Raw genomic sequence first — 27,999 nt, 5'->3', positions numbered from 1 at the left:
TGCTCCCATGCACAGTATATGGCTGAAGCATTAAGATGCTTCATTTTGTCAACACCGTCATCTGAGTGTCTTCCATTCCAGTACATCACGCCAGGTATGTGGAGTCAGAAAAGGGTTGGAGGCTGTTGCAAACTTGGTGGAGGAAGTCATGACTTCTGATGAGTGTTGTCAGCCGGATAAGCTGGCAGTGGTAGGGTAGTGATCAGTACTCATACACAGAAGCTTCAGTTGCTAGGAACCAGTGTCACAGACTGACATCTGCTCTCTTTGTTTAGAAACTTAGAACTAAATTTACCATTGTAATTCCTCTAAAGTACAATGTAAATAACAGCAATAACAAGGCACAAGCCCTGGCAACTGTGACTGAAGTAATGTATCTCCTGAGATATTTTCCTCAACTTGATTGCAGTCACGTATCAGCTTCCCAGTAGATGTGCTGGCAGAGGGCCACTGTTAATGGGACCTTCAGTAGGAGGAGTAGAGCAATCTCTGGAACTTCTTATGATTGCACAGATCCCTTGAGTATTGAGGCTTTCAGGTGTCTTTATTCCACCTAACTGGGTGAGTAACTGAAAAGCAAGAGCAAACTCTAATGGATTTGCCAACTTTACAAATAGCCTGTTGTAATCAGCAGAATATAATGACCAGAGAAACCTGCCAGTGCCTTGAAGAGCCAATAAACAGTCAGTTGGTTACAGTGGAGTTCATTTGGAGCGGATGTTTTTTCAGGGCAATCCTTAAGAAGGGAACTGATGCAGTGATATCTGAAACAGGATTTGGTGTGTTCTGTTCAGAAATCTAAACTCAGCTCCCATGATAAACATGAATTAAAACTTAAACAGGGGAAGTTTAGGTTGGATATAAGGAAGAAATTCTTTACTGTTAGGGTGCTGAGGCACTGGAATGGGTTGCCCAGGGAGGTTGTGAATGCTCCATCCCTGGCAGTGTTCAAGGCCAGGTTGGATGAAGCCTTGAGTGGTGTGGTTCAGTGTGAGGTGTTGGAACTGGATGATCTTAAGGTCCTTTCCAACCCTAACTATTCTATGATTCTATGAATTTTCCCCTTTAGGTTTTGACAACACGTAGCAATGAGCACGGTGTACTATTGCAGTGTTTTAAGTGAGCACTGGGTAAATGGGGTGGAAAGAGTGCTGACTATGTGGTCCTGTGCTGACTGTGTGGCCTTCTGCTTAACTGTGGTCATGATTCATTCTTTTCATTGTAACTAGCATTAGAGATGATAGTGTGTTAAAGTTGTGACAAAACCAGCTGTTTCCTTAAACCAGGCAAATGAAAGAGTTAACTAAAATCTTGAAGCTGAACTGATACCAAGGTACCAAGACCCGTTGCCCAATTTCTCACTTTGTGAACCATCAGTAGAGAATGTTAGGTTGTAAATAGTGCCACACATAAGGTGAAGGAGCAAAAGGCATTGATTGAGATGGTGTGTCTTACTAACGTTGTTTCTTCTGAATTTTCCCAAATAGGGTCGTGACTGCAGCGTGCCCATTAATTCTTGCATCCAAAATCCATGTCAGAATGGAGGGACCTGCCACCTCACCGAGGCAAATAAAGATGGATTCAGGTAGCAACACAAAATTCATTTTAAATGGGCTATTCAATGTGGGTTTACTTTGTATTAATGAACTATAATGGCCACTTTATAAAAGCTACTGCATGTGACACTTCTATTTGCCATACAAAGTAATTAATATGGTTTAATTGGTGTGACATATCATTACCTCTTAAATGGGCTTCCTTATTTTCTCACAGACTATACTCTTAAGAGCTGTTTTGAGCAGTCTCCCTGCTCTGCACTGTGTTATCTCTGTGCTAATTTTCCTTGGGACATTTCAAACTCACATCCCCTTTTTCTGTATTTGTAAAGTAAGCATCTGTTGCTCAACAACCAGATGCAACAATGTTTTCATGCTGAAGAATCTTATAGACAAACAGGCTTGAGAGAAGCAATTAGAAAACATGGAGAGATCACCCCATCTGTGCCTGCCACAGAATAACCCTTGCAGCTGGACAGGACAGATTTCAGTTTTCTCATGTAAGGATGATATAGAATAGGTGGGGATACTCCAAGAAAAGTCTAAGAATGTTCATGAAGGAACTGAAAGATTTGTGATGCTCCAGGCACTGCTTTACAGCTGAGAAAATACAAGTTTGAGGCTTCGGCCACTCTTTGTTATTAAAGTTGATAGAAGTTTTGTTTTTAGAAGAGAGTTGCTGAGATTTTCATAGATTTAGTCCTCACTATTTATGCTTTCTTTTCACAAAATATGTGTGAAACTACACCACACTCTTCTTTCAATGGCATATGCAAAAGCTTCACTTCTACAAACTTACACATTACTAAGTCTGCTGTTTTGTCTTCTCCTATGTGTAGCTGCCTATTTATGGCAGCTGGAGGGAGACATGGAAATGCGAGGTTTATAAATGGTGTGAGCAGGGAGTCAAACCAGTGCATTTTGATTCCAGTTTGGTTTCAGCTATGATTAGGACTGTTCCAGCTGAAGTTAACTGTTTGTTAACCAAGTTGGCAAACCCATATCATCTGTCAGAAAGCAGGATTGGTTCAAAATAGAAAAGGCCCATGAGGGGCAGTTTAGAGCTCAGCTTGAGCACTCATGACAAGGTGCTGAGCAGAGCAGAAGAGCACATCCCCTGGGTAGAGGTCTGTAGGGTCATACCAGTGCATGGTGGTGGGAGAGGATAAGGAGACTCGGTAGATCATAGTGCATGCAAATGGTCACACTACTTCCCAGACCCTCTAGGTTTTGGTGAAACCACTACTCTGATCTGATCTACCTCTTCTTGATTCAGATTTTAGCAGGCCAAGCAGTTTGGGGAGTAAAAGTTATGGTTTGGTTTCTGCTTGAGAAGAATAAAGGTCTGGTGGTCTTCAGTTCGGGTTCCCTTCTGGTTGCCTTCACGTAATAGTGTTTAGATAGTAATAGTGTTTAGATAGCTTTTCCCAGCTTATGCCAAAGCAGAATGATACCATAATAGAATATCTGTTTTCTGTCACTCAGTGCTCATTTCTCCAAAATCTAGCTGATACTAAAAATATGCTAGTAAAACATTTTATAACATCCATACTACTAGAATAAAGACTTCAGGGTGGAGTTTGGATCAGGCTTTTCTGCTGCATTTTTGTTCTGTTCTGCGGTAGAAAATAAGAAGTTTGGCATGACCTGAAATAAAAGCTACTTCTGAAATCTTCTCATGAAGATTTTTACAGTTTCAGAGGCTTTGCTTCAGTTCCAAATGCGTGTAGTTTTTGAGAGCCTTTATAAAACTGCAGGGGTGGTTTTGTTGCTTAACAACATTTGAGGCTTTTTAGGGGAGGTTTCTGCTTTTATGGTTATTTATATAGTTTCGGTTGGTCTAATAAAAGACACATAAAACCATATCTCATCAAAATCTTGCTTCATAAAATTGAATGTTCAGCTTATGTGTTGCTCTGTTTTCTCTCCATGTTTTTAATTCAGTCAGTCCGTAGCCCAGCTGCTCTGGAGAAGAGGAACGTGGAGCTTTAGCATGTCATAGAGTTATGTGGTGTGGGATGGAGCAGTCAGTGACAGGGAAGATAAAGAAATACTTTGTGACTGAGTTTGGTTGATTGGTTGGGTTGTGGTTTTTGGTGGGAAATGTCCTCTCCAGTGGATGGCAGCAGTCAGAGCTACGTGCATATAGGTTGTGTTCATCACGATGGGAAAACGTTGCCTTCGATTATATGCTGTGAGGAAGCGGATGTCAAAAGCATTTTCATGAGAGGCCTCCTTGGATTTTTCTGTTGTGTGGCCTGTAAAAGAAATTATATCTTCTGTATATTCTCTTCCCTAGGGAAATATATTCATATACAAGCTCTGCTGCCAAACTTGTCAAATCTTTACTCTTGTAAAAAGGAAACTTAAGCCAAAACTCTCTCCTATGAAATGCCAAGCAGTTTAACTCTCAAGTTTCTGTAGCCTTAGACAAGAAAATTACCTTTTCAATAATGGTAAGGTGCTGATGTTCCCCAGGCAAAGACAGGAGATTCATAGGGGTGACCGGAATTCCAGCCTGATTCACATACTGTGCTGGTACCCACCAGGGCTGGCAGCAGCAGGGGACTGGGACGCTCAGATCTGGTGTAATAGCAGGTCCTTGTGGGATGGCTGAAGGGCAGAGGTTCAGCTTTAATTTCTGAGTCCTTCTCATTGTCTTTTGTTCTTGCACTTTCTTAATTCTGACTAATTCTCACATTCTCTTTTCTTGGGTAGGGATGACTTCTGCATTAAAGAACGGTCAAGTGCCACTGTGTGGCTTGGTTCTTCCTCCTCTTTCTAATCTAATCTGATCTATGTTTTCTTTGAGAAGAGGTTGCCAAAATGATGCTTATTTGGACTGATTAAAAAAGATGGACAATCAGACAGTCATTTAGTATGCCTGTAACTAAGTCTTTGACAAGGGAGACAGAGCTGCCACCTCTGCTTCAGTTAGCCACAGGCAACCAGCTTATCTTTGATAACCTGCGGTGTTGGGAAGCCAAGTCTCTGGGTTATTTTAACTTCTCTCCATATAAAATCTCCCTTTTCCAGAGCATTTTCTTTAGCATTTGCAACAAACTCTAGGTTCCCTCATAAATGTAAAATCCTGGAACTGATTAACTCCCTGGTATTAATTCAGCCTTGTTCAAGGAAATAAATACACTGCACTTCCAGTCTTAGAGGCTACTCCATTGGGATGTAGATGTCAAAATCTCCTTTGCAAGTAACTGTAATACTCCTAAAAGAATTTACTATCTCTTTTTAAAGCTAATCTTTTTTGAAAGGTGAGACTTGGCTATTTTAGTACAATGCCTATTTTAATAAGCAGATGCTAAACTGTTTCATTAGGTTTTATGGGGAAAAAAAAGTTAATATAGTAAACTAACAACATTGTCAGTATGCTTCAGCTCTAAAAGTTTACCCCAAAAATATTGCTCTGATGTTCTGTGTTCCTTTTTGTTTTCATTAGGATAATGGGGGTTTATTCAGTTTAGTGTATTTATCTGTAGGAAAACACAACGCTAACAGAAATTCCCTAAACTAGAGGAATAGGGAATTTGGACTTTAATGCAGTCACAGTGTCTTAGAAAATAACTCTTCCCCGCATGGCTCCATTGTTCCTGAGCTCCAGATGAAATGCTGTCTCACACTGCTTCACTGGTTAGTCAGGATAAAGCTTTCATCGTTGCCTCTGGAATTCATTTTCTCCCTGGGTCAGCTGGAGCTTGGGTTGATGACCTTCCACTCACTCTGCAAACTTCATTTTTCTTCTTAGTTTTTTTCTGGGAAAACCCAAACTGCAACTCTTTCAACATCTGCTTCAATGCGGGTCCCAAGTTGTATGGTTTATCTTTAATTCTAGTCCTTAGATTTGGCACATTTGAATGCAAATCAAAATAAAGAATCATACGTAAGCATGTAAAGACTCCCTGTAATACATAGGGACCAGTAGCCAAATGTCATCAATTATGCTGACATTTCCTTCAGTGTGGAATGTGTCCTAATACTGAGCAATTGTATGTTAACAATCCCATATGTATTGTTACTAATGGTAACTCTACTGAGTTGAACAATTACTGTGAGAGTATTTAATAATGTCATTTTTAATTGCATACATCCAAGCTGTCCCAGTCCTTTTGTGGAAGGAAAATGGTGTTATGTTCACATAAAAATAACCAGCACAAAGCCACTCTTGTTGCTTCTCTTAAAATGGAGAGAAGAATTTGTGCTCCCAAACTGGGCCCTTGGATGCCAAGTTACAGCCTGGAGCATATTTTTATGGCTGAGTTATAAACCCCTGAAAATGGGGTTTTGTAATCGAAAAGGGAGACATGATGAATGTGTCACTGTATTTAATTAGATGTCTTTAACCCCCTCCCTCACAGCTGTATTGACACAGAAGATGGTGTACCAGCTCTTCTTCCTTATCTGCCTCCTGTGATCCTCTGGATCATTGCAGGGTCAGCAAGAGGGCATATTTTGTTAGCAATAATGAGCTTCAGACAGGAAAAGAAAATATTCCTTATTGATTTATTGTGTCCTAAATTGGATTTATTTGAGCAGTTTGGTTTTGGTTATTCATAGTGAAGGTTTTCTAACTCTCATGACCTGGGAGTGTCCCTGAAGAACTGAATGAAGATGACTGTTAGCATGTGACCTCTATGCCTGTTTTGTACCCATGTACAAGATCTTACTGTTGTGCTGGCTGAAGACACATTCCCTGCCCTTTTTAACTCCTCTTTGTTATTCCCTTAGTTTCTGAGGTTGCACATACCGTAAGGAATCAAACTTATCCTCAGGGTCCACCCTAGGATGTACTGAATGTAGATGGAGAGCCCTCTCCATCCTTCCTTTGGGAGTCCCTGCACTCTGCTCAGTCTGTGGCACACAGGAGGCAGAGAAGCAAATGTCATGCTGAGAGCAATCATTCACACATTCTGAAAAGCTCCTATTTATTCAGGGCATTCCCAACTCCATGACACCTACAGAAAGAGGGCTAACCACCTTATGTCCACCGTGTCCATCTGAGTTGAACAAGAAGTGCCCTGCAGCTATCTCTGCATGGGAAATGCCCCTGGTTTCAGAAAGCAGTGGATGGCAGTTACTGTGACGGCATTGGTGCTTTCTGGTTTTCATCCTCATCAGTCAATAGTGCTTTACATTTGTTCAGTTCATTTTCTGCCACCAGAACTTGCATGGGAAAGGAAAGGAAAAGCTGAGTGAATGTGTAGTTTGGACTGAGACTCAAAACGACCCTTTTCTTCCACACATCCCCCCCTTTTCTGTGACTAGTGAGCACCAGTACTGGCAATCCCACACTTCAAATGTCATTACTGGCTTCCTAGAAGCCACTGAAATGACTGGAGCACTTAACATGTGTTTTTAGACTCCCTTTTAGGAAACGGTGGCCTCCACCTCTTCATCACTTACAGCTAGTTCAAAATATAAAGGTTCTCTTAGCAACCAGAACTCTTAGATCTAGAGATGAAACGGAGATAGAAAAGAAGTCATTCCTCAGCCACTTAGTTTCTTACCCTCCCTCTAGGGACCATATATCTCAGGCTTGTGAGAGAAAATACTTGGTGTCATTACTCTTCAGTCGTGTCCACATCCTCACAGAACCATTGTTTGTTTGTGTTTTAGCTGAATTACCTAGACATCATCAGCTCTTCTGCAAACTGATGTTGGAGGAGCTGCAGCAGTACTGAAACCTTCTTGCACTTGTAAAAGCAGTCAGTCCCAACCTTTTCTTGCTTGGACAAGTGACAAAGTGTAAAGAGAAGAGAATGTTATGACTGTAAACTCAATTCGAGCCACTGTTCTTCAAAGAGTGAGCTATCTAAAAGCTGCTAAGTTACCCTGTGATTGTGGAGTCCTTGGTAGGCAAGAATCCACACACTCCCAAAACACTAACAGAGAAGGCAAGGATTTGAACATTGTGGTGTTTACTCTCTTACCCTGGAGTTGCTCATTTCAACTCAGAGCTAGTGTTATCAACAGAGTTGGCAAAGGGAAGCATCACAGAGGCTGTCTCCTGCTGCTGCTTTTATGTCTCATGTAAATGATTACATGACCCCATGAACCATCAGGCTGCATCCTTCACAAAACACAGTGGGTTAAAGTGCTCTGTACTGCACAGCAGCAGTGAATTTGGCTCCAGCAACTCACTACTATATGTTTTAATTTTGGTTGTATACCTCAAACCTGCTGCCCCTTCTGAGCCATGCTAACTTAGATTATCTTCTTTCTTTCTCCAAAGCTGTTCTTGTCTGCTTGGGTATGAGGGGGAGAGGTGTGAAATAAACCCAGATGACTGCGAGGATAATGACTGTGAGAATAACTCTACATGTGTGGATGGGATCAACAACTATGTCTGTATCTGCCCTCCTAACTACACAGGTAAGAGGGAGCCACAACCAAAAAAGAACAGGAATCCGTGAGGAGAAGGGACCAAACACACATTTACATTGTCCAAGAGTGCATAAATAACCAAGAATCTAGTCCCATTTTAAAGCAACCTGGATGCCTTACTGGAAGGGTTTTAGTTTACCAGTATTGTGATACACATGCTCGCAAACATGGCCACTTAGTTGTGAGTCAAAATACCAATGCCTCACTGTAAAAGGCAGTAAGAAGTAATGAAGTTGAAGGTGTCAGAGGTACCTGTACTTCTGCACACACAGTCTCTAAATGTGTTTCAGAAATACTCCCAGTACTGAGCAGAGATTGATATATGTGCATCTGTTCTGAATCTTGGAAAGCAGAGATAGTTCCTGTTTAAATTATGGTAGGAGAAAAGCTTTTGGGGCATGGCTTTCACCTGAGACCTCAAGACACATTCCCTACCCTTTTTTCTTCCTCTTTATTTAGTTATTAAAGAAAATGAGCTGACAGTGTGCTGTTTGAGTTCATTATCTCCATTTCACCAGTGGAAGAGCAAAGGCTGTGTAAGAAACTGTGGGCTCAGTTGTAGCTCAGCAGGTGTGTTCAGTCCACAGTGACAGAAGTTGGTAACTGAAATGGAATCTGTAACTCCAGAGCCCATTCTGCATTTCAGATAAATTCCTTCCTAAACCTTCTGCTAGAGCAGAAACCCTCTTAACTGAAACCTAAAAATGCTTTTTCTCAAGTCATCACTGGAGCACACCATTGACTTATTCAAACCGTGTTAGCATGGCCTTCCTGGCTCAGCATGGAGCGGTAAGGAAACACCTGCAATAGTTCCTACTTCCACCCTTTGAAATGAGTTTATTACCTTCTAAGCATGGAGAAGTAATGAAGGGCTTCTTGTACCCTGGAATATATTACATGTCAGGGGATTTAATGAGAATCAAGCTTGAGTGGCTGAGTAAGGCAGGAGGAAAGCTTCTAGAATTTCCAAACTCTTAAAATACTTCTGTGGCTGATACAAAGGGGGCCCATGTAAATCTTGAGCTGAGAAAAGCCTTATGACTTGAATGTACATTTATTGGAGTTCTCAAATGATATTTCTGCCAAAAAACCTGAAAAACTTCAGCTTAGCAGAGTAGAGCATTTTGCTTATAGGATGTTGAGCCCATTGTGCTTACTTGTGCACTGTTTATACGAGCTGCTCCTGGGTGGTTTCCAATAAAACTCTACACAAGGAGGAGGAGTCTTTACATTTACAAGAGGAAATATGTTTGCCCTGAATTTGCCAAGAAAACACATATCTAGTAAGGGACTGAATGCAGTACATATGCAAATGCACTTTCCTTTTAACATGTTGCAGTGGAGGTGTGGGCAGGGACCAGAGGACTCATATGATAATTCATGATCAGGTTTGAAATCCTTTTTAATCAACTTTTAGCTCTTTTTATTTTCCCCTGAATATTACCCATCCTCTGCTTATGCCTATTAGCAGGAGTTTGGCAAATACTAAATCTCAGTCTTGCGATGTGAGATACACACAACTGGATATAGCATGCAATAAGCATTTGTTTATCACAGTGCAGGCAATGGTTCTGACTACAGTTGAGGCAAACTGAATTGTTGAAGAAGAGCAGGAATTACTTCTGGAAAACATAATGTAAATCATAAGTGAAATCCTGAAGGATTACAATAGATTATGTTGCTTAAAAATTGGAAGAGTTTGGTGATGAAAGGATTGCCTTAACCTGTTTTACCTCCATTCTGGAGGGGGATATTTCATCACACCTGATCAGTCACTGGGAAGGACTCAGCTGGCTGTGATGAAATACCCATCAGAGGTACACCTGAACCTCTCTGGACAGAAAGGCAGGGAACAGCATGAAATGGTTGGAAGAATATAAGCCATCAGCCAAACATAAATTGCATACCAGCCAAGTCAGTCTGAGCTGTGGTTTTGAGGGTCCTCTAAGAGTTGAATCCGAAGACAAGAAACTGGACATTATCTGAAGTGACTTGATTGAATGAACAGCAGCTAAGCAAATTCCTTGGCAGTACATAAGCAAGTCGTGAAAAAACACAAAGGATTTATGTGCCTGACCTGAAAAGAGAAGGATCTGTTGACCACAGAGTTTGACTGTAGTCTCCTGTGACATTCAGGGCATCTCTTTATATACTCTCTTTAAACCTCTTTATACGGAAGGAATTCATGAAGCTACTATGGCAGTATCTTAAAAAAACAGGGTAGGTGCAGATGACTTTAATATTGTGTTGAATATGTGAAGAACATTGAATGCTAACGTTTCAGAGAGAAAGTGGGTCACTGTAGGGGTCAGGAATACTTATTCCTGTGCTCAGAAAGGTGCAGGAGGTACATGCCTCCCTCTCAGGAGCTGACTGTGCTAAATATTGTGTTAGCTTCAGAGCTGCCAAGTGCACGGATTTTAGCTGTATTTAGATGGACAAAGGATGGGTGATGGAGAGAACTACAGGGAAGGGGGACAATGAGCTCCCAGTGTGACACTTCACCTAAAAGTGCAGTGATATCCATAGGCAGGGTGTATCTAGTAAGAAAATATAGGTCGTATCTCTTTATGTTGTGCCCAAATACTATACTCTGTTCTGGTGTTGAGAATTCAAGGAGTGGGTTGAGAGATGAGAAAGAAGATTAGAGGTGAAAGATAGAAAAACATTGGGGGATTAAAAGTAGGTCTTGGAAAAATTCTTACTTGGCTTAACAAAGTATAGGCAGTCAGAGCAAACACATGTATGGAGAATAGAAGTTTCTTTAGAAGGTTCTTTGGTGAACATGGGCTTTATGGCTGAACAGATCCAGAGAATCCATGTTTACCGGTGTAGTTGTACAAGAGTTGTTGGTTCTCAATGCAAACTGTATTTCTCAGCAGATGCTGTAGTTAAAGCACAAGTTAGTTCAAGAACGGCCTACATTACATTGGAGATCAGACTCGATGATTCTGTGCTGATGATCTGTGATGTTTTGAGTAACATCCAGGCTGTTGGTTAGAAATGTCCAGCTCAGCTATTGCAGATTCCTTCTTTTCTTGACTGTAGAGGCAGGCAGGCTCTAGGAGCACTTTGACGTAGGTAGTGTGAATCCCTCATCACTCTTACAGTTGTGGATGCCATGATGCTGGTAAGACTGCAATGATATTACTGTAAACACTGCATGTATGGAATTAATGTATGTTTTCATACAAAGAATACTCTGAATACAAGGAGGAAGAAGATCCAAGAGCATGTATGTGTGGTGGTGTTTAAGAAATACTTGCGATTCCCTTCGGTTTAGTTGGCAAATGGTTAAATGATGATAGAAAATCTTATGCTCCTAAATGAAATGCAAATTAAAAATGCATGTGTTGAAACTGTTGACTGTTAACAGTTGCAGCATCCAGGGTTTGGTTTTTTCCATACCTTAGTATTTTCCTGCTTTATCTCTGTCTGACGAGTTTTACTTGTTATAGCCTTTTTAGGAAACGATATCTCAAATAATGAAGTTTTGCTTTCACTGCTTGGAACAACGAAAGCCAAAGATCTTTCTTCAATTGATAACTTTTTGCAGTGTTTTCCTTTAACATTCTGTGACAGTCTTTTCCCCCACTCAAGGAGATGAAAAATGGCCCATTTGTGAAGTGACTGCTGAGGGAAGGAATTTCCCACACTCCAGCTCCATTTCACTTTCATTTAAACAGAACCCCAAACCACCCACCCACACACCAAACCCAGCCCGCACTCACAATAACCTCCTTCCTAGCGGCTTTCCAGCTACTCCCTTAAAACAATGTGGGAACACAAACGGATTCCATGAAGCTGAGAGGGAGGACAGGCAGAGAGCTGATGGCCATAAAGGAAGATTCAAGCCCTGACCTGCACCACCAGGTTTCCTCACAGTTCCTGAAGTCAGTATTTTCAATGCTTGTTGCCTGGTTTTATGTAATCAGACTGATACTCATGCTGTGTAGCAGAGTCCTGATGGCTTTTATTGTAAGCCAATGTCTTTTTTTCCCCTCTTTCCAACTGGTTATTTTAATCCTGAGGCTAAATTAGACATACATATTTCCTGCAGGATAACTGTGTACCCAAAGTCCTGCCAGCTCTAAAGCCTGAGCAGCCCGGGGGCTGGTTTACAACCTGGTTGTACCCTTTGATGGATTACAGCTTCTCCTTACAGTTTTATAGGCTTTCCTTCTCTTAAAACCCAAGCATCTACAGGACATCGAAAGTAAAAACTATGAGCTTAGATCAGTCACCCTCATTCTTGTTGGTTTTTTCCCATTTCTATCTTTTGGGCTTTAACATGGCCCATCTCCAGATGATGATATAAACACTCTGCTGTCTCCCTACTTTGTCATTAGAAACATAGGACAAAATCCATACAATTTTTCCTTTGCATTCCTGTTTTCTATTCATTACTGTCTTGAGAGCCACTGTTTTGCTTCCAGTTCATGTACAGTTTCACACCTCCAAAAAGAGATCCCCTCTTCAGCCTCACTATCCTCTGTGCTTTCACTTGAAGAGGGGGCCAAATGGGCTGTACCAAACATGTACTTTGAATGGCTTTATGCTTTACTTAATAGTCTGTTTTGTCTTGTTTGTTTGCTGTGGCTTTTCCTTCCTCCTATGTGTTTGATTTTAGCCAGATGCAGACATATGTAGTGCTTACACACAAAACAAATCAGGAAATATTCAGGGTTTGCTAAGGATCCTATAAAGCCTCAGCAAGCAGCCACACTTCTTTGTTCTGGAACCTAAAAAGAAATAGACAGTGGCTTCTACTACTGAAAATAGGCCTTTTCTAAAATACATGGCATTCCATGGCAGGGAGAGCTGGAAGCAAGTGGTTGAAAATAGTTAGTGTCCCTGGGAAAAAGCTGTAAGCAGTTTGTATCACATTTTGAAGGAAAAATGTATCTCTCAGGAAGAAAAGCTAGAAACTATTTCTGGGTTTATGTGTTTGGAAGAGAAGGCTAAGATCTGTTTTACCTTAGGGGACCTTGTGGTGTCCTGTGGTAGATGGTATCTGAGATTTCTGCAGTTATGCTCCTTTTAGGCACAACACTATTCACTGGTAGTGATTATGGTCCCTTTTTGTGCTGTATCTGATTGTGGTAATGTTGCATGGTCAAAGCCAAGCACTCAGTAAAGCCAAACAGCTCTGGAAGAAAGAAGTTGTGGCTGACACCCTTTGCTGGAGCTTTCCCATCACTAACCATTGCTGGATGTGCAGCGGTCACCAGTGGGCACCAGTGCCAGCTGAGTGAGGCTGAAGCAGCACTGTAGGTTGGGTTTTCCCCCTTGGGAGTTTTTAGCTACATGCGTGCTATAGGAACAGGAAGCTTTTAGGTAGTGTGGTTCAGCCCTGTGGTTCCGCAAGGGTATGGACTGCCTAATAAGCACTGAAGGCTTAAACAAGCATTTAACTATCAACCTCCTTTAAAATGTTGAAACTTTAGCTGTAATTTCCTTGAGACAAATGGAGAAAATTGTGGTCAAAGTTGAGTGGATTTTCTTCCTTTTATTCGGAGGAGTTCTGCCTTACATGGAAGTTTCTCAGTTCTCGTTACTTGGCAAACGTGAAGTGTGTTTGCTTTCTGTGCAGAAAAAGGCTCCCACATTTCCCACTTGTATATCTATGAATGAGAAGTGCTGGAAGAGCTGGAAGTTTTGAGCTTTGTTTGAGAGCCTAAACCCATTTCCAGCCCTGTTTTATATAAGAGAGAACTACATACCATTGCTATCAGATTGGACTCTGTGCTGGGGCGGAAGAAGGAAATAGCACAGTAACTGGCAGTGCTGCAGCCAGTCTTTAGTCTCAGTGTGGGTGTCCTGTCATGTTGGGGTCTCTGCTCCAGGATTTCCTCTCTGGTCATATTCCCACTTGTAAAATTGAATGTGTCGTGTTTGGGGAACCAGATATATTGGAGAAGTTCTCTGTTCACCACATTTTCCTTAGGAAAATGGAATGTCAGCTACTGCTGTCTTATAGGATGGGTGGCACGAATGTCATCCTCAAATGGGATTCACGATTCATTAGATCCAATCTGTGAAGAAACACATCAGAGGATTAGAAGTTAACCACAAGCCCAGTACTACCTGCTTACTGGCAGGTGGTGCCTAACGCATAGTTAATAAAGCTGGAAGGAACAGAGTTCACCTATAGACAGTGTATTCAGCACTCTAACACCATGATAAAATGTGTAGACAAGGCCCTTAGTGACATGGTTTAGTGGTGAACTTGGCAGTCCTGGAGGAATGGATGGACTTGGTGGTCTTAAAAGTCTTTTCCAACCTGGTTGATTCTGTGATTCTATGGTGTTAGAACTGCCAGGAGGAAATGAGTACGTCTTATTGCATATAAAACATTCTCCAGAGACCTCTATTGAACAGGCCACAGCTGCCATTCCCCACTCCCCCAGTCAGACCAGCATGAGTCTACAGTGTGTCCAGTGTCCTGTCTGCCAGCCTGGAAAGGATGGCTCCAAAAATATCTGGTATCTCAGATGTGGCTGGATGTACTAGATTGCATGAATAACTGAATTGGTCCCAGAAGATTCCAGACAAATTCCAGACATATTCCAGACAAATCACATAATGGAAAACATCTATATGAAATAATATGGCTCAGAAATGTAGGGGGTCCAGCAAAATGAAGATCTCTTCCAGTCATCCTGAGGGATAATGCTACATGCAGGTTAGCACCTTGTAAGAGCATTGGAAATGGTCTGGTTCACTGCATGTTTTACACACTGTGGTGATGTGTGTTTGTGATGTTGAATGTGTTTTCATCCTTTTGTATTGTGTAGAACTGAACTTAATTCCTTCTTTGAGATTCAGAAAGAGTGAATTATCTCCTTATTTCTCTCCTAGATTTTGTTGTTTAATCCATTATCCCTTTGCTTAACCTCAAGATTAGAGGTATCCTTAATTCTAAAAACCAAGCCACATTGGGAATCCCCGTGGAGAGTCCAACTCAAGGTTCCTACTTAAAGAGGCCAAAACCTGATACATGAAAACTCAGGTCTGAATTTTTAAAGCATTAGGACAAAATAAAAAGCCTAAAATAACTTTTGGTTCTTTGCCTACCAAGCGTTGTGGGCAGTCTTCAGCGAGCAAGAGCAAGCGTCATCAATGATGCAGAAGGATCATGCTACAGTGCAATGCAGGTGATGTACATTTTGGGGTCTAACATGGCCTCTGAGTACATTTGCTACTGAAAATCACTGAATTTTCTTCATTGCAAATTGAAACAGTTTGGAAGGAAAATATGTTTTATTATTTTCCAAGACGAACCTCAAATATTCTGCATCAAACATCAACAGCGTTCCTCACTGAAGTGTGTTCTTGGTGAACATCCTATGTCTGTTCCACTCAGCCAGTTTTAGGTTCGGTGTTCTGAGATTTCCAGTTGGCACTGACTTCTTTTTCATAGCTGGAAAGAGAGAAGAGGAAAACAAACTGCAAACTCCATTTTCTTCTGATGCAAGTTGTTAGATATAAAATGAGTAATCTCTTGCGATAAAAACAGTGCATTGTTTTTTATGAGTGTTAAAAAAGAAGATTCCATTCTGACTTACCTGGCAAAATTCAGCAAATTGCAACATAGCATTTGACCATTCCAATATGTATCTTCTCCCAGTGCAGGCTGTAGAAGTTTCCTCTGTGGATAAAGGCCAGGCTTCCTTTATCCTTTCTTCACTGGAAACACTTTCCTTTTCTCAAGTACTATTGTGAAACTCTTGACAGCATTTTTGCTTTAAGCCTTCCAGGCCCTGCAAAAGCTGCTCACGCTAAGGATGAGACTATTTCCTGTGTTCCTTTATCTGTTATTTCATGTATATTCTGAACTGAGAGACCAAAGTATCCCCCAACTGACATGTGAAACAAGAGAAGAACTATTGAACTCATTGGTTGCAAAGTGGTGGTGGTCTAGGTTGTCTTTTCAGAGCTGCAGCTTTACTTACGGATAACTAAGTAAAATAGGATCACTGCATCCAATCTCTCCTTTACTGATTAAGGAGAAATAGTGTAAGTTGGACCCTAGTTTTAAAAGTCTAATGTGTCATGAAATAAATAGCTCTCATGACAGCACAGAATGGAAAAAAGAAAGATGATTATTAAACTGTGTGTAAAAGTCATCTTTATTGCTCTATTGTTGTTTTGGCTTCCTTCTGAGGCATGCGGAAGGCTACAGAAAAGCCCAAGCCTGTTTCTTGGCAGCTCTTCACAAGCAGTGAGCCCTGTGAGAGGTGAATGTGAAACCCCATGAAATTCATGATTTTGCTGACAAAATAAGACCAGGAAAATGCTGCATGACACAAAGAAACAAAATCATAATGTTTTGCTGTGTTCTTTTACCAGTGCTGGTGAAGGGGATGAGGGAGGCAGGCTCAGAGAGGCCAAAGAGCTTTAATAATGTCTGGGGGTTTTCTCTCTCCTGTTTCTTTTCCTGGGACATCACTCATAGTATTCTACCTGCCAGCACAATCTGGTTCTCACCTGAGAGCTGCATGTTTTGTGGTAGATCACACTGCTTTCTTCGTGTGTCTAATGCTTCCTTCTCCTAAAGAAGCACTAATGACCAGCACACTGCCACCAGCCTTAAGAAGCTTGAAATGCAGTGCTCGCAGAGCTGAGGATGTGCCTATCCTCATAAAGGTACCTCTGCATGTTCTACATACCACACAACATTAGTGACCCAATATGTCCAGCTATTAAGAAGAGTAAAATCTGACAGCATAAACTGCTTTTCTCTTGTGAATCTGACCTAGTCTTGACCTGTTCTTTGGTGGGGTGCATTGCATGTTATAATCTATTTTCTTGGGCTTTGATGAATCACAGAATCATAGAATAGTTAGGGTTGGAAAGGACCTTAAGATCATCCACTTCCAACCCTCTGCCATGAGCAGGGACACCTCACAATAGACTATGTCACCCAAGGCTCTGTCCAACCTGGCCTTGAACCAGAGTAAGAGTGCCTTGATGAAAGAAAATACATTACTTGGGATGAAAAAATGCTTAACTGATTAGAAAAGAGATAGAGTTGTCATTTTGCTGACTTTGATATAGCCCCTTCAGAAACCCTCGTGTACCCAAGTTGGAGGTCTGATATGAGAATATGTAGGAGAGAGGAAAATAAGGCAGCTGGGCTGTTTTCTGCCTTTGGGAAGGCATTACACTGAAGTTTTCTGGGTGTTTTAGAGTGGGCAGATATTTTCCACAGAGAGAGTCAGTGCTGCTAGAGTTGGCCTAAGATTAATGTCCAGTTTGGGTTTAGGTTCACATAGCTATCCAATGAGGAATTTGGACTGGGCCTTTCATTGCTGCACAGAGAAGCAGCCCTGTGTCACTCCAAAGAAAAGAGGATCAGATTTTCCCTCAGATACTGACATTAAAGTGACCAATGATTATTGCACTTTCAGGTCTGAGGGTAGATTTATTTGGCCCAGATATTCTCCGAGTGAATAAAATAGGAGAAGGTCTGTGCATAGCTGGTGCCTTGGGTTTTGCTTTGCAGACAAAGTGTTTTATTTCCCTGGCTTGCTTTCTGCAGCATTTAGTGCATGTTGGGGGAGCCTGAAACCATCTATCAAGAAGAATTTTCTCCCTGAGATGAGGCTGCTCTGGTTGCAAGGCATTCCCAAGTGAGCTTCCCTAATGAGTGATAGATGGGGAAAATAACAGGAAGGATCCTTACATGTTCCAAGTTTTGCATGAAAAATGATAAGTTTTTTGGATGCTGTGTTTGGTACCTAGCCTAGAATTCCTACATTCTGATAGTGGTGCCTTCAGCATGACACAGTGAGTCATAATATTTGACATTTGGGGAGATTTTTACTGGATCTCGAAGCACTTGTCAAGGCTTTTGAGGGGAATACTTTAAGAAGAATTACGGTTTCCTTTGAGAGTTTATGAAACTGGTTTCTTTTAAGCCTGTTCCTTTTTTTGAAACAACCAAATAAAAAAAGCAAAAAAAGAACTTCAAAAGTATGTATTGACCATTTTTAGTGATGGTTTAAGGCATCTGTCCACACTCATTAAATGGTCTTCCAAAAATACTTCCAGCTTTAGATCACTGAGGCCTTTTAATGTCACTAATCAGTTGCTTTTTTCCATGCTTATTTTCACATGAGGTTCATAGCACACAGGGGACATGAGGAATACCAGGTTCTGACCTGCTCGTGTTCATGCCCAAAGGCCGAGGAAGTCGCTTTGTTAGCATTCAGGAGGGTTGGTGGAGCGTGGGTTTGGGAATTGCTTACTAGATAGACCTGTACCCTGTTCTGCCACCTCAAGGTGCTAATAGCTGTCCCCAGTGACAGCTGTGTTCATGTCTGTGAGACCTGAACATCTTTAGTTGCTTTTGTGGAGGAACAAAACACAGTGGCAAATGTCAAACTCAGTGAATGAGGTTGCCTTGGTTCCCATGAATCTGCAGCATTCAGTTTCCTTGGCATGTTGGCATGTCCCCCTTCCTGAGCTGGATACATTCATTACATTTGCCCAAGACTTGTTCGGGGCTGTAAAAATACTTGGTAGTATGTAATATGTAGTATGTATGTAATAGTGGTGGCTTCCAGGGATTCTGTGGCTCCAGATGGAGTTAGTTGTCCTATAACTGATACTGTGAGCGATAAACTGTCCACTGCAGATTGCCCTGCCATGGTATTGCCAAACCCAGCCCAGAAAGAGTAATGAGGGTATGTATGGTACATGAATACAGGGTTTATGTTGGTAGTACCCTCTCTCATGCTTCATGGACTTGTATTCTTGCTCCACTTTCTCACTAATGCTTCACAACTCTCAAAAGCAGGTATGTTAGAGACAGCAACTAAAACATAAGAGTCATTTCTGCAAATGCACATTGTACTTCCATTCTAATATGAAGAGTCTAATAAAGAGATGTGTGGCTCATACTGAAGGGAGGCCAGAGATGTGGAGGAAATAACCAGAAGGAGTGAGCTGGGGGTGTTAAAAACTTAAACCATACCTGTCACCACCAGAGCCAGCCTCCAAACTGTGCTCTCCATTATCCCTGCCAGATCACTGTTAGAAGACAAATGGTTCTGATTTGCAGTTTCCATCTGAATTGCGATCTTTGGGGGTTGTTTGGCTTGTGTGTGTCCGACTGTTCCTGTGTATCCAGTACATTCACAAAGACAAGGACTTTTGAAAGTGGAGTTTTTCCCAAGGCAGGTGGAGCTGCAGCTTCATGAAAACCCTGTTAAATGCTGCCAGGCCTCCAGCACCTCCCACATTACCCTTTTCCCCGCATTAGCCGCATGGTGTGTTGCTCATGTGATGGTATGTGTCATGTACAGGCACAAAATACACCTAACCTTGAAACCCTGCAGATGGGGTTTTGTGATAGCTGCACAGGGGACTTCAGACTGTAGCTTATGGCTGTTTCCGTGTTCAGAGTACCTGGTTTTGCTTTTCCTGCAAGGCTTTGGGAGGTGCGGGGAAGGTTTCTTGGGAAGGCAAAGATTCCTGTGGTCTTTGGCTGGATCTCAAATCCTGGGGTACTGAAGTGTGACCTAATAATTTAGGACTGCAAGAAGGATGGTATTTAAATAAACTATCTGGGTTTGAACCTTCTACAACTATTAATTATTACATGTATACAAATCCAGGGAGGTGCATAGCATGTAGCACACCATACCTCGAAACAGCTGAGCTGAGCTCACATATGATGGATTCTTTTCTGAGCAGACATCATCCCCTGTGAGCACAATAGGGCTAGTACTTGTCTTACAAATACTGAATGCTCCCTAATTGCAAGCAGTCCTAAAGCTGGTTCCTATTACTGAGAGTCGCAGAGGTTTTGGGGGAAGGCTTGTGGGTTGTTGTGCTTTTCCAGATTGATGTCCAACCAGCTTCTTTGGCAGAGCAGTAACTACGGCTAAAACATGTTTCAGTGTGAAAATATTATGGTGTAATGTGCTGGGTTCAGCAGTAGCAGTCATTTCTCTCCTTAGTAGCTGGTGCAGGGCTGCACTCTTTGGATTCAGCCTGAGAACAATCCTGATAACACACCAGTGTTTTTAGCTGGTGCTCAGTAATGTTTACTCTGGCCAAGGGCTTTTTGGGTCTCATACTCTGCCAGGGAGGAGGTGCACAGGAAGTCAGGAGAAAGCAGAGCCAGGACACCTGACCCAAACTAACCAAAGAGGTATTCCATACCCATCATGCCCACTATATAAACTGGGGGCAGTTACCGAAAGCCCCAGACCAGTACTGGTTGGGTATTGGTCAGCGGGTGGTGAGTAGCTGTATTCTCTTCCCTTGCTATGTCCTTTATCATTATTATCATTGGTGGTAGCAGCAGTGGGTTTGTGTTGTACCTTAGTTACCAAACTGTTCTTACCACAACCCGTGGGGTTTAAATGTTTTGGGTTCTCCTGGGAGTGGGGGGAGGAAGAACTGGGGGAGTGAGTGAGTGGCTGCATGGTTCTGACTTAACCAGCTGGGCTTAAACCACAGCATCTAACAAGCAGCTTCACTGCTGTGTCACTCTCTTGGTTAGATAGAAGAGGTTCTGGGTCAGGAACTGCCCGTTTGATCCTTCCTCTGTCAGCAAGAGGAATTTGTATGTCAGTGCATTTTGTACCAGCCTTTCAAATTCATGTGATAGAAACAGCTATAGGTCAAAGGAGCTCAATTTAATGAATTCTCATGTGCCTTCATAAGCAATAGCATTGCTTACTGCTGAACCACTGAGCTGCTTACATTTAGGGAGCTTTGCCATCCCTTTGCCATCATGGCTGGAGCTGCTTCAGGATTGTTCAAGCTGTGTTGCTTTCTCCTTCCTCAGGTGAGCTGTGTGATGAGGTGATTAACCACTGTGTTCCTGATCTGAATCCATGCCAGCATGAGTCCAAATGCCTTCCCCTGGACAAAGGAACCAGGTAAGCATGTGTGTATGCTGGTCTCCATACACTGGGCAAATCCATCCATTGGCCTGTCTAGGGCTGAACTGGCAGCGAATTTAAGATACAAATCATCCAAATTAACACAAACAGTTCAAGACTGTTTATACTTCAGACCATGACACATTTTAATTCCAGTGCAACCATACAGACTTTTATAGCTTTCTGTGTCTTACTTGAGAATAATGGGAGTACCACCAGCACAGAGAAAGTCCTCTGGAAGTGAGCATGGAAAAGGACTTCTGCAACAGTCACTGTAAAGTGTCTTGTCCTGCATCAGAAATTAGACAGTTTCCTTCTGTTCCTTTGGGTGTCCATCAGTTCAGGCAGGGTAACAGGAGCTTTAACTGATGTAAACCAGCTCAGCCCATACTGGCTCAGTGTTAAATCCCAATCCCCATTCTAACCACTGAAAAGTGAAAGAGAAACTTGTGGCCAGAGCAGAAAGCTGCAGGTCAGGAGTCCTCTCTTGTGTCCCCACTTCAGCTGTAGCCTTCAGGATGGCTGGAGGTGTTCAGGTGCACTTGGCCTCAGTGGGGCTCCTTTCCCCACACATCCTGCCCTGGACAGCAGCAGCAAGCAGCTGAACTGAATGGCTCCCCCTCAGGAACCACGTTCTTCCTTGGCCATAGAAGCCTTGCTCAGCTCATGCTTGATGTTGTGAAGTCTGGTTTGCATTTGCATTTCACAGGGCAGAATAAAGCCTCGTGGTTTGAATGGTAGTAGAGCACCTGGAGGTGTGGGGGTTGCGGTGTTTTGAGGGATGCATAAAGCAGTGTTCATCACTTGTGTGGTGACAGAATTACAGAACAATTTAGCAAATAGCTGATGAAAAGCCAAACTTTGGGGAAAGCTTGTCAGGAAAAGACCTTTGAATCACAGAAGTAAGGAAGGAAGACAATTCAAGAGAGTTCAGTGCAGTGTGAGCTACATTCTGTGCTTGTTTGCATGATTCCAGTGCACTCATGGTGCTCATGTTTCCTCCTGGAAGAGAGGGCTATGGCTTTGGCATGGGGCACCTAACCCAGCACACTGGCTGTCCAGGGGAGTGATGCTCTTTGGTCTTCCTCGTGACCTGCAGTTGGGGTCAGAGGATGTCCTGTGAAGCCAGTGGCACTTCAGAATAGTGTAAAGTGACCCAGAGTCTGAAACTGGTTTGGGTTGAAGAGACCTTAAATCTCATCCAGTTCCAGCCCCTGCCATGGGCAGGGGCACCTTCCACTGGAGCAGCTGCTCCAAGCCCCTGTGTCCAACCTGGCCTTGAACACTGCCAGGGATGGGGCAGCCACAGCTTCCCTGGGCAACCCATTCCAGTACCTCAGCACCCTCCCAGGGAAGAATTTCTTCCTTATATCCAATCTAAACTTCCCCTGTTTCAGTTTGAACCCGTTACCCCTTGTCCTGTCACTACAGTCCCTAATGAATAGTCCCTCTCCAGCATCCCTGTAGGCCCCCTTCAGACACTGGAAGCTGCTCTGAGGTCTCCACGCAGCTTCTCTTCTCCAGGCTGAACAGCCCCAACTTTCTCAGCCTGTCTCCATACAGGAGCTGCTCCAGCCCCTGAGCATCCTCGTGGCCTCCTCTGGACTTGTTCCAACAGTTCCATGTCCTTTTTATGTTGAGGACACCAGAACTGCACACAATGCTCCAGGTGAGGTCTCACGAGAGCAGAGCAGAGGGGCAGGATCACCTCCTTTGACCTGCTGGTCACGCTCCTTTTGATGCAACCCGAAGAACATTTCATAGAGTGAAAAGGAAGTGAAGCAAAACCTCAGAGCTGCTGACTCTCAGGAAAGCATCTGGGTCTGTGCTGGACACTCTGCACAACTCAGGCCTTTCTGTGGGGGGAAAACGCTCCAGACAGAAACATTTCCATCTTTTGAAGAAGATGGAACTATGGAATCATTAGGATAGTTTCTGAAAGGATGCACAGGGGCTTCATAAGGAGATGTGTTACCAGGACATAAATAGTCCCTGATGTTCTTTCCAGCTTTCATTCCTAGTTAATCCATCATTCAGCTAATCCGGTAGCTACATCATGTTACCAGGAAAAGGCTTGTAACTCACATTACCTTGTGTTGCTGGATGTATGAAGGGATGGAGACAGCCATGGTCCTGAATGGTTTTACCCTTTCTGGAAACATTTACATACCTGTCACCCAAACAATTTGAATAGATAAGACATTATTTTATTGCTTGCTTGCTAGAAAAGTGTTTACAGTGGTGCCATTAACCCCTGAGGAGAGCCTAAATAACAGCTTGTAAGTATCTTCTGCTACTGTTTGTCACATTACTCTTCCTGCTATTCATAGGATGCTACCCAAAAATCTGGAATTTCATTCCTTCTGACCCATTTTGCTTCCCTGCATGCCAGACTTGGAGGTGAGGGAGCCTGCCAGCTTTGAGCATGGATTTGTCCATGTGTTGCTTTTCCTCTCATACTTTATTTGCCCCAAACCATTCAGAAATGGGCTGAGATATTGCAGCAGCTTCTGCAGTGATGTGTGGTGCCTGCTGGGTCTCACTGGAAACAACCACCTCTAGTGCTGTGTTGCTGCTGATGGCTAGAGCAGTTTGATCTCCTGACCACACATCCAGCACGTAACAGTGTGGTGCAGTGCAACATGCAGTGAGTCAGGCTCACATATTTATCGGTATGGGGAGGAAAACTCCATTCTGGCCCTGCAATAGGAGCCATGATTCACAGCTTTAATGCAACAGACATTGAATGCATGCAGATGGAAACCCCTTCAGGTAGGCCAGCATTTTAAATACCATGAGACATGGTTTCAGGCACTCCCTTGGAATGTTGTCATCACTACAAGGCTGTAGCAGAAAACAGGATGTCCAGTGTACTGCTGTCAGGTTGTCACTGGGAAATAACTGATCTACTGGCGTCAATCTCTGTCTTACCAGGATTTGACTATGAAAGTCTTTGCCACCTCTGTACTGCATCATACTTTACTGATCCTCACTTCATTGCTTGCTGCACTGTGTGGGATAGGGATGGAGCTAACATACCTTCCCAGGCCATAATGGGGAGGTCCATGGGTTTCCATGAGGAGTAGGCTGTGTGATGCACTCCTGGGGCTGAGCTTCTCATCTGCTTTCCTCCAGGCACACACATAGATGTGACACACTAAAGATAACTGTCCCAACAGGAATTCCATGTTTCTAAAGAGAAAGCCAAGCTTGGAAGCAAACTGGACTATTTCAGTGTGTGTTTGGCTGCACAGAACACTGTGCTTTTGAAGCTAAAATTGCAGGTGGCTTTCCTCACTTCCAGCCTCCACATCTTTATCGTGCTGTTACTATAGAAGAAGAGCAGCTTTCTGTATGCCAGACAAGAAAACAAAGCAAAAATCAACAAAAAAAATTGCATTTAACACAATGAAATGACTTAAAAAAACAACCCTTCAGGAAAGGAGCATGTTTTTCCATTCACTGTAGTGATGCTGGAGCATGGTATAAATATACTTTATTATTCTAAAGCTTGGAATTATTACCTGACAGCTTAAAATGCTGATTTACTGCAGCCCTGCAGAGAAAAGTGGTGGTTCTGTCATTACTGAGATAGCCAATACACATCATAAAACTGATACATGGCAGCTCTGAATAACGATCTGCACATCGTTCATTATTACATCACTTTATATTAGGACTGCAGGGATCAATAAAAAGCAACAGGATTAATGCTGCCAATTCCCCCTGCAAAGTCTTTTGATTGACATTATTTGCTTGCAGGTGTGACTAAAACGTTGCCAAAAAATATCACCAGTGTCTTATGGCTTGGGGGAAGAACACGTTTTGCTTTCTTTTGCTCTCTTTTGTCATCTCCATTATGTTAATCACAGTATTCCCTGAGCCACCAAGGGGTAAAAGAGCAACTCAAACGTGCAGGGCTGGACCATCCAGCACCCTGTGCCTGCAGAGGGTCATGATGGGGGCCTCTCCTGTGGGCAGAATGGAGAAAGCAAGCATGTGCATCTACATAACATTATGCAGGTTTTGCAGGTTTTGCCCTGTTTCTCCCTCTTTGGCCAGTCACAAGCCATGTTTTGATATGGAGGCTGAAGGTCACATTCCTCCCAGTGCTTGGTGTTGCTGAAGCCCTGCTGCTGTGGCAGCCCTGCACTGGTCATTGGCACACTGAGGACCTTGCCTCGATGAGCTGGGGAACTGCCAGGACCCAAAGCACACTGTCAGAACCAGATCAGCACAGTGACCGCTGCCTGCAATGTACAAGTCTTTCCTCATCACCTCCCATGTGTCCTGTTCCTCTGAAAAGCATGTTCACAAGGAAAGGTCCATAAGAAACCTCCTCCTGCACTCACCCCACCAGGTTTCTGGCAGGGAGGAGGAGGAGGCCAGCAGAATGGGTTGGTGGAGCAGTAGTTTCCCTCCTGATGCCACCTTCCTCAACTGTATAATGTCGTTTCCCTTCCATCACAGGCCTCTTTTTATTGCTGGAGTTAACTGTAGCCCTTCCCTTGTTTTGGTCTGAGCGATGTGCCTTTTGTTTTCCAGATGTGCAGTAACATCCAGCTGGGAGGAGTACAACGTGTTTCATAGACTGAAGTGTGTTCATGACTAAACGTTGTCTTCACTATACATTCAGAAAGAGGCTGTTCAGCAATCCCACAAGATCTGTTCCAAGTCAGACTTGGGGATGTATTTTCTATTGTCAGGGTATAAACTTCTGCAAGGCTTATAATAGAAATGCTGATGCAGCCTTCGTACAACAAACTGGAGAATTAGATAAAATACAATGTCTGCAGGTTTGGGCACATCCCACTGTGTGATTCCTGTGAATGGCATTAACCCATAGTAGCAGGTAAAGGACAGGCTTCAAAGGCAACTTGCCATAGTTGCAGCACCATTTGCTGTTTATTTAAAAGTGGGACTTGATGATCCTAAAGGTCTTTTCCAACCCAGTTGATTCCATGGTTCTGTGCCATGCAAATGAATGGCAGACCAGTGGTGATCTCAAAACTGATGGTTTTTCCTAAAATCTACTGAGGTTGATGGCGCTTACAAATTGTTTCTATTTGGAAGGTGAAACCTCAGTATGCTCTGTGTAGCTGCACAGGGTCAACCTCAGACACTCGCCACTGTGCAAACATGGTGAAATCACAGTCTGAGACATCAGTGGCAGAATATTGGGGCTGTAAGGTTAGGGAAGATGTTGTCATCTTTAGTATAATAGGGGAGCACTGTATGATCACCCTTCACAGCAGAGCTGGCTGAAGATAAGCAGTAGGATGATATTTCCTTGCTCAACTTGGATGTAAGCAGATTGCAGAACCTCAGCTGCAGACAGGCAGGAGTGATTCGAGCATTGCTAATGGCAGGAACTGTGCTCAATGTTTCCAGGAATAATTGCGAACACCTTTCCATTTCAGATCAGACGGTGCTGGACTTGTGTGTGCTGATAATGTGAATGGTGGAACAAGCTATTAACAGCCGTGTTCTGGTCTTGCAGATGTGAGTGTTTGCCAGGCTACAGTGGAAAACACTGTGAAATAGATGATGATGACTGTGTGGGCCATAAGTGTCACCATGGAGCTGTCTGCGTAGATGCAGTCAATGGCTACACCTGCATCTGTCCTCAGGGCTTCAGGTACGTGAGAGTCAGCTCTTCCCAGACTGTCCTCTATACTGACGGGGCACCTGAACTGTTGTCATCACCAGTGCTGATCAGCCTTTAGATATAGCATCAGTCCTACATGGATGGCTCAGTGCTTCAGATCTTGAAGTAGGTCTTAGGGAGTTCGTGTAGTGCAGGGGGTGGATGGTTCTTGCTTTGCAAAGAGCCTTTCATGCAGTGCTGTGTTAGTCTGCATGCCTACCCCAGCAGTCCTGGTAAAACACTAGGTAGTACCTTCATGGAAATGATACAGAGATAAACTCTGCATGCATGAGAGTGAGCAAAGGATAATAAAATGAGATATATGAACCTAGCTGCAAGAAAACAGAAGGCTGGAGGTTCTGTGCCACTATCTCTGTACCTGGTGCTGGATGGGCTCAGCACGAGTTTGGCAGTAAATTTCCAGCCTCTGCTTCTGGCAGCTGCCAATATATCTGACTCCTGGAAATGTCTCTGTCTGTCAAAGATAAGTGTGCTGCTCCAAATGGATTCACTGATCATTGCCTGAGGCTTGATACTGGCTTCCTTCCAGCTAAACCTTTCCTATGTTTGAAGTACACACGTGAGACAGAGAAGGGAGTACCTGAAAAGATCAGTTTCGACAAAGCAGAAATCACAGGAACCCTTAAAAATCATTTTCTCTGCTTTGTATCTACAACTGTTTTCATTCCTCCTGCTTTCATCCTTGCTGGTTTTGGGTTTTTTCCTCTCTCAACACACATTTTTACTGCAAAGCAGACAGCCTTCCCTGAACAGGCATTGATGTGCAACATGATGTCAGCCCGTGGTTTCCCAGAATCACACTTGTTATTTACAGGCTACCAGATACCTCTGTTCTGCAAATTCATGCACTTTTCTCCATGTTTCATTCTCTGATTCAATCCCTTCGGTGGCCTCAGGGTTCTTGCAGATTGGTGACTGTGGAGGATAACAAGTGGCTGTCCCACAGCGGAACTGTAAACGCTCATTGTTATCTGTTAGAGTTGAAGAACTAGTTTTCAAAGCTTCAGGAGCCCACAGATGGTAGTGACTGGGAGACTGATTTCTGAGGCCTGTCAGTACCAAGCAGTGATGAGTGTGAGGGTCAGTGGTTGTCAGAGGTGTTCTGAGTTGTGGGACAGTTGAGCAGAGCAGCAGGGGGAGGTGGGAGACTGATCTGGTTCCCTTCCTCTGTACAAAGCAGCTCGGCTGGCAGTCAGTGCCCTTGGTTGGCTTATCTCACAGCAGGGACTTCAGTAGCAGCCCAGTCTGCTCCCTCACTCAGGTGAGGGGCCTTCATCCCACTAAAAGCCCTCTAAGAGGAAACATCTTCCTACACGAGGCTCCAAAATCAACCACAAGACTAAGACAGCACTTCATAGCACAAGGTAGGCTTGGTCAAGCAAACTAATCCTGCTGCCTGTCAACAACAGATCTAGGATTAACTTGTGGTCTGCTTGATTTCTTAGTTTGCATTAGTCCATTTTACCTCCCTAAGTTT

At 43.1% G+C, this 27,999-nt stretch overlaps 1 protein-coding gene across 2 annotated transcripts in view; it reads left to right on the top strand.

The window, feature by feature from the left end:
- SLIT3 (slit guidance ligand 3) overlaps positions 1 to 27,999 on the top strand; it is a 499,607-nt gene that overhangs the window by 442,497 nt on the left and 29,111 nt on the right. For both annotated transcript variants that reach the window (XM_034066703.1, XM_034066702.1), the window contains exons 28-31: positions 1,488 to 1,585; positions 7,801 to 7,940; positions 20,758 to 20,851; positions 26,355 to 26,492. In XM_034066703.1, the coding sequence (XP_033922594.1) occupies positions 1,488 to 1,585; positions 7,801 to 7,940; positions 20,758 to 20,851; positions 26,355 to 26,492 (470 nt within the window). The remainder of the gene's footprint in view (positions 1 to 1,487; positions 1,586 to 7,800; positions 7,941 to 20,757; positions 20,852 to 26,354; positions 26,493 to 27,999) is intronic.

This window comes from Melopsittacus undulatus, chromosome 10 (genome assembly GCF_012275295.1).
Source record: "Melopsittacus undulatus isolate bMelUnd1 chromosome 10, bMelUnd1.mat.Z, whole genome shotgun sequence".
Classification (NCBI taxonomy): domain Eukaryota; kingdom Metazoa; phylum Chordata; class Aves; order Psittaciformes; family Psittaculidae; genus Melopsittacus; species Melopsittacus undulatus.
This window is presented reverse-complemented; position numbering and strand designations above follow the sequence as displayed.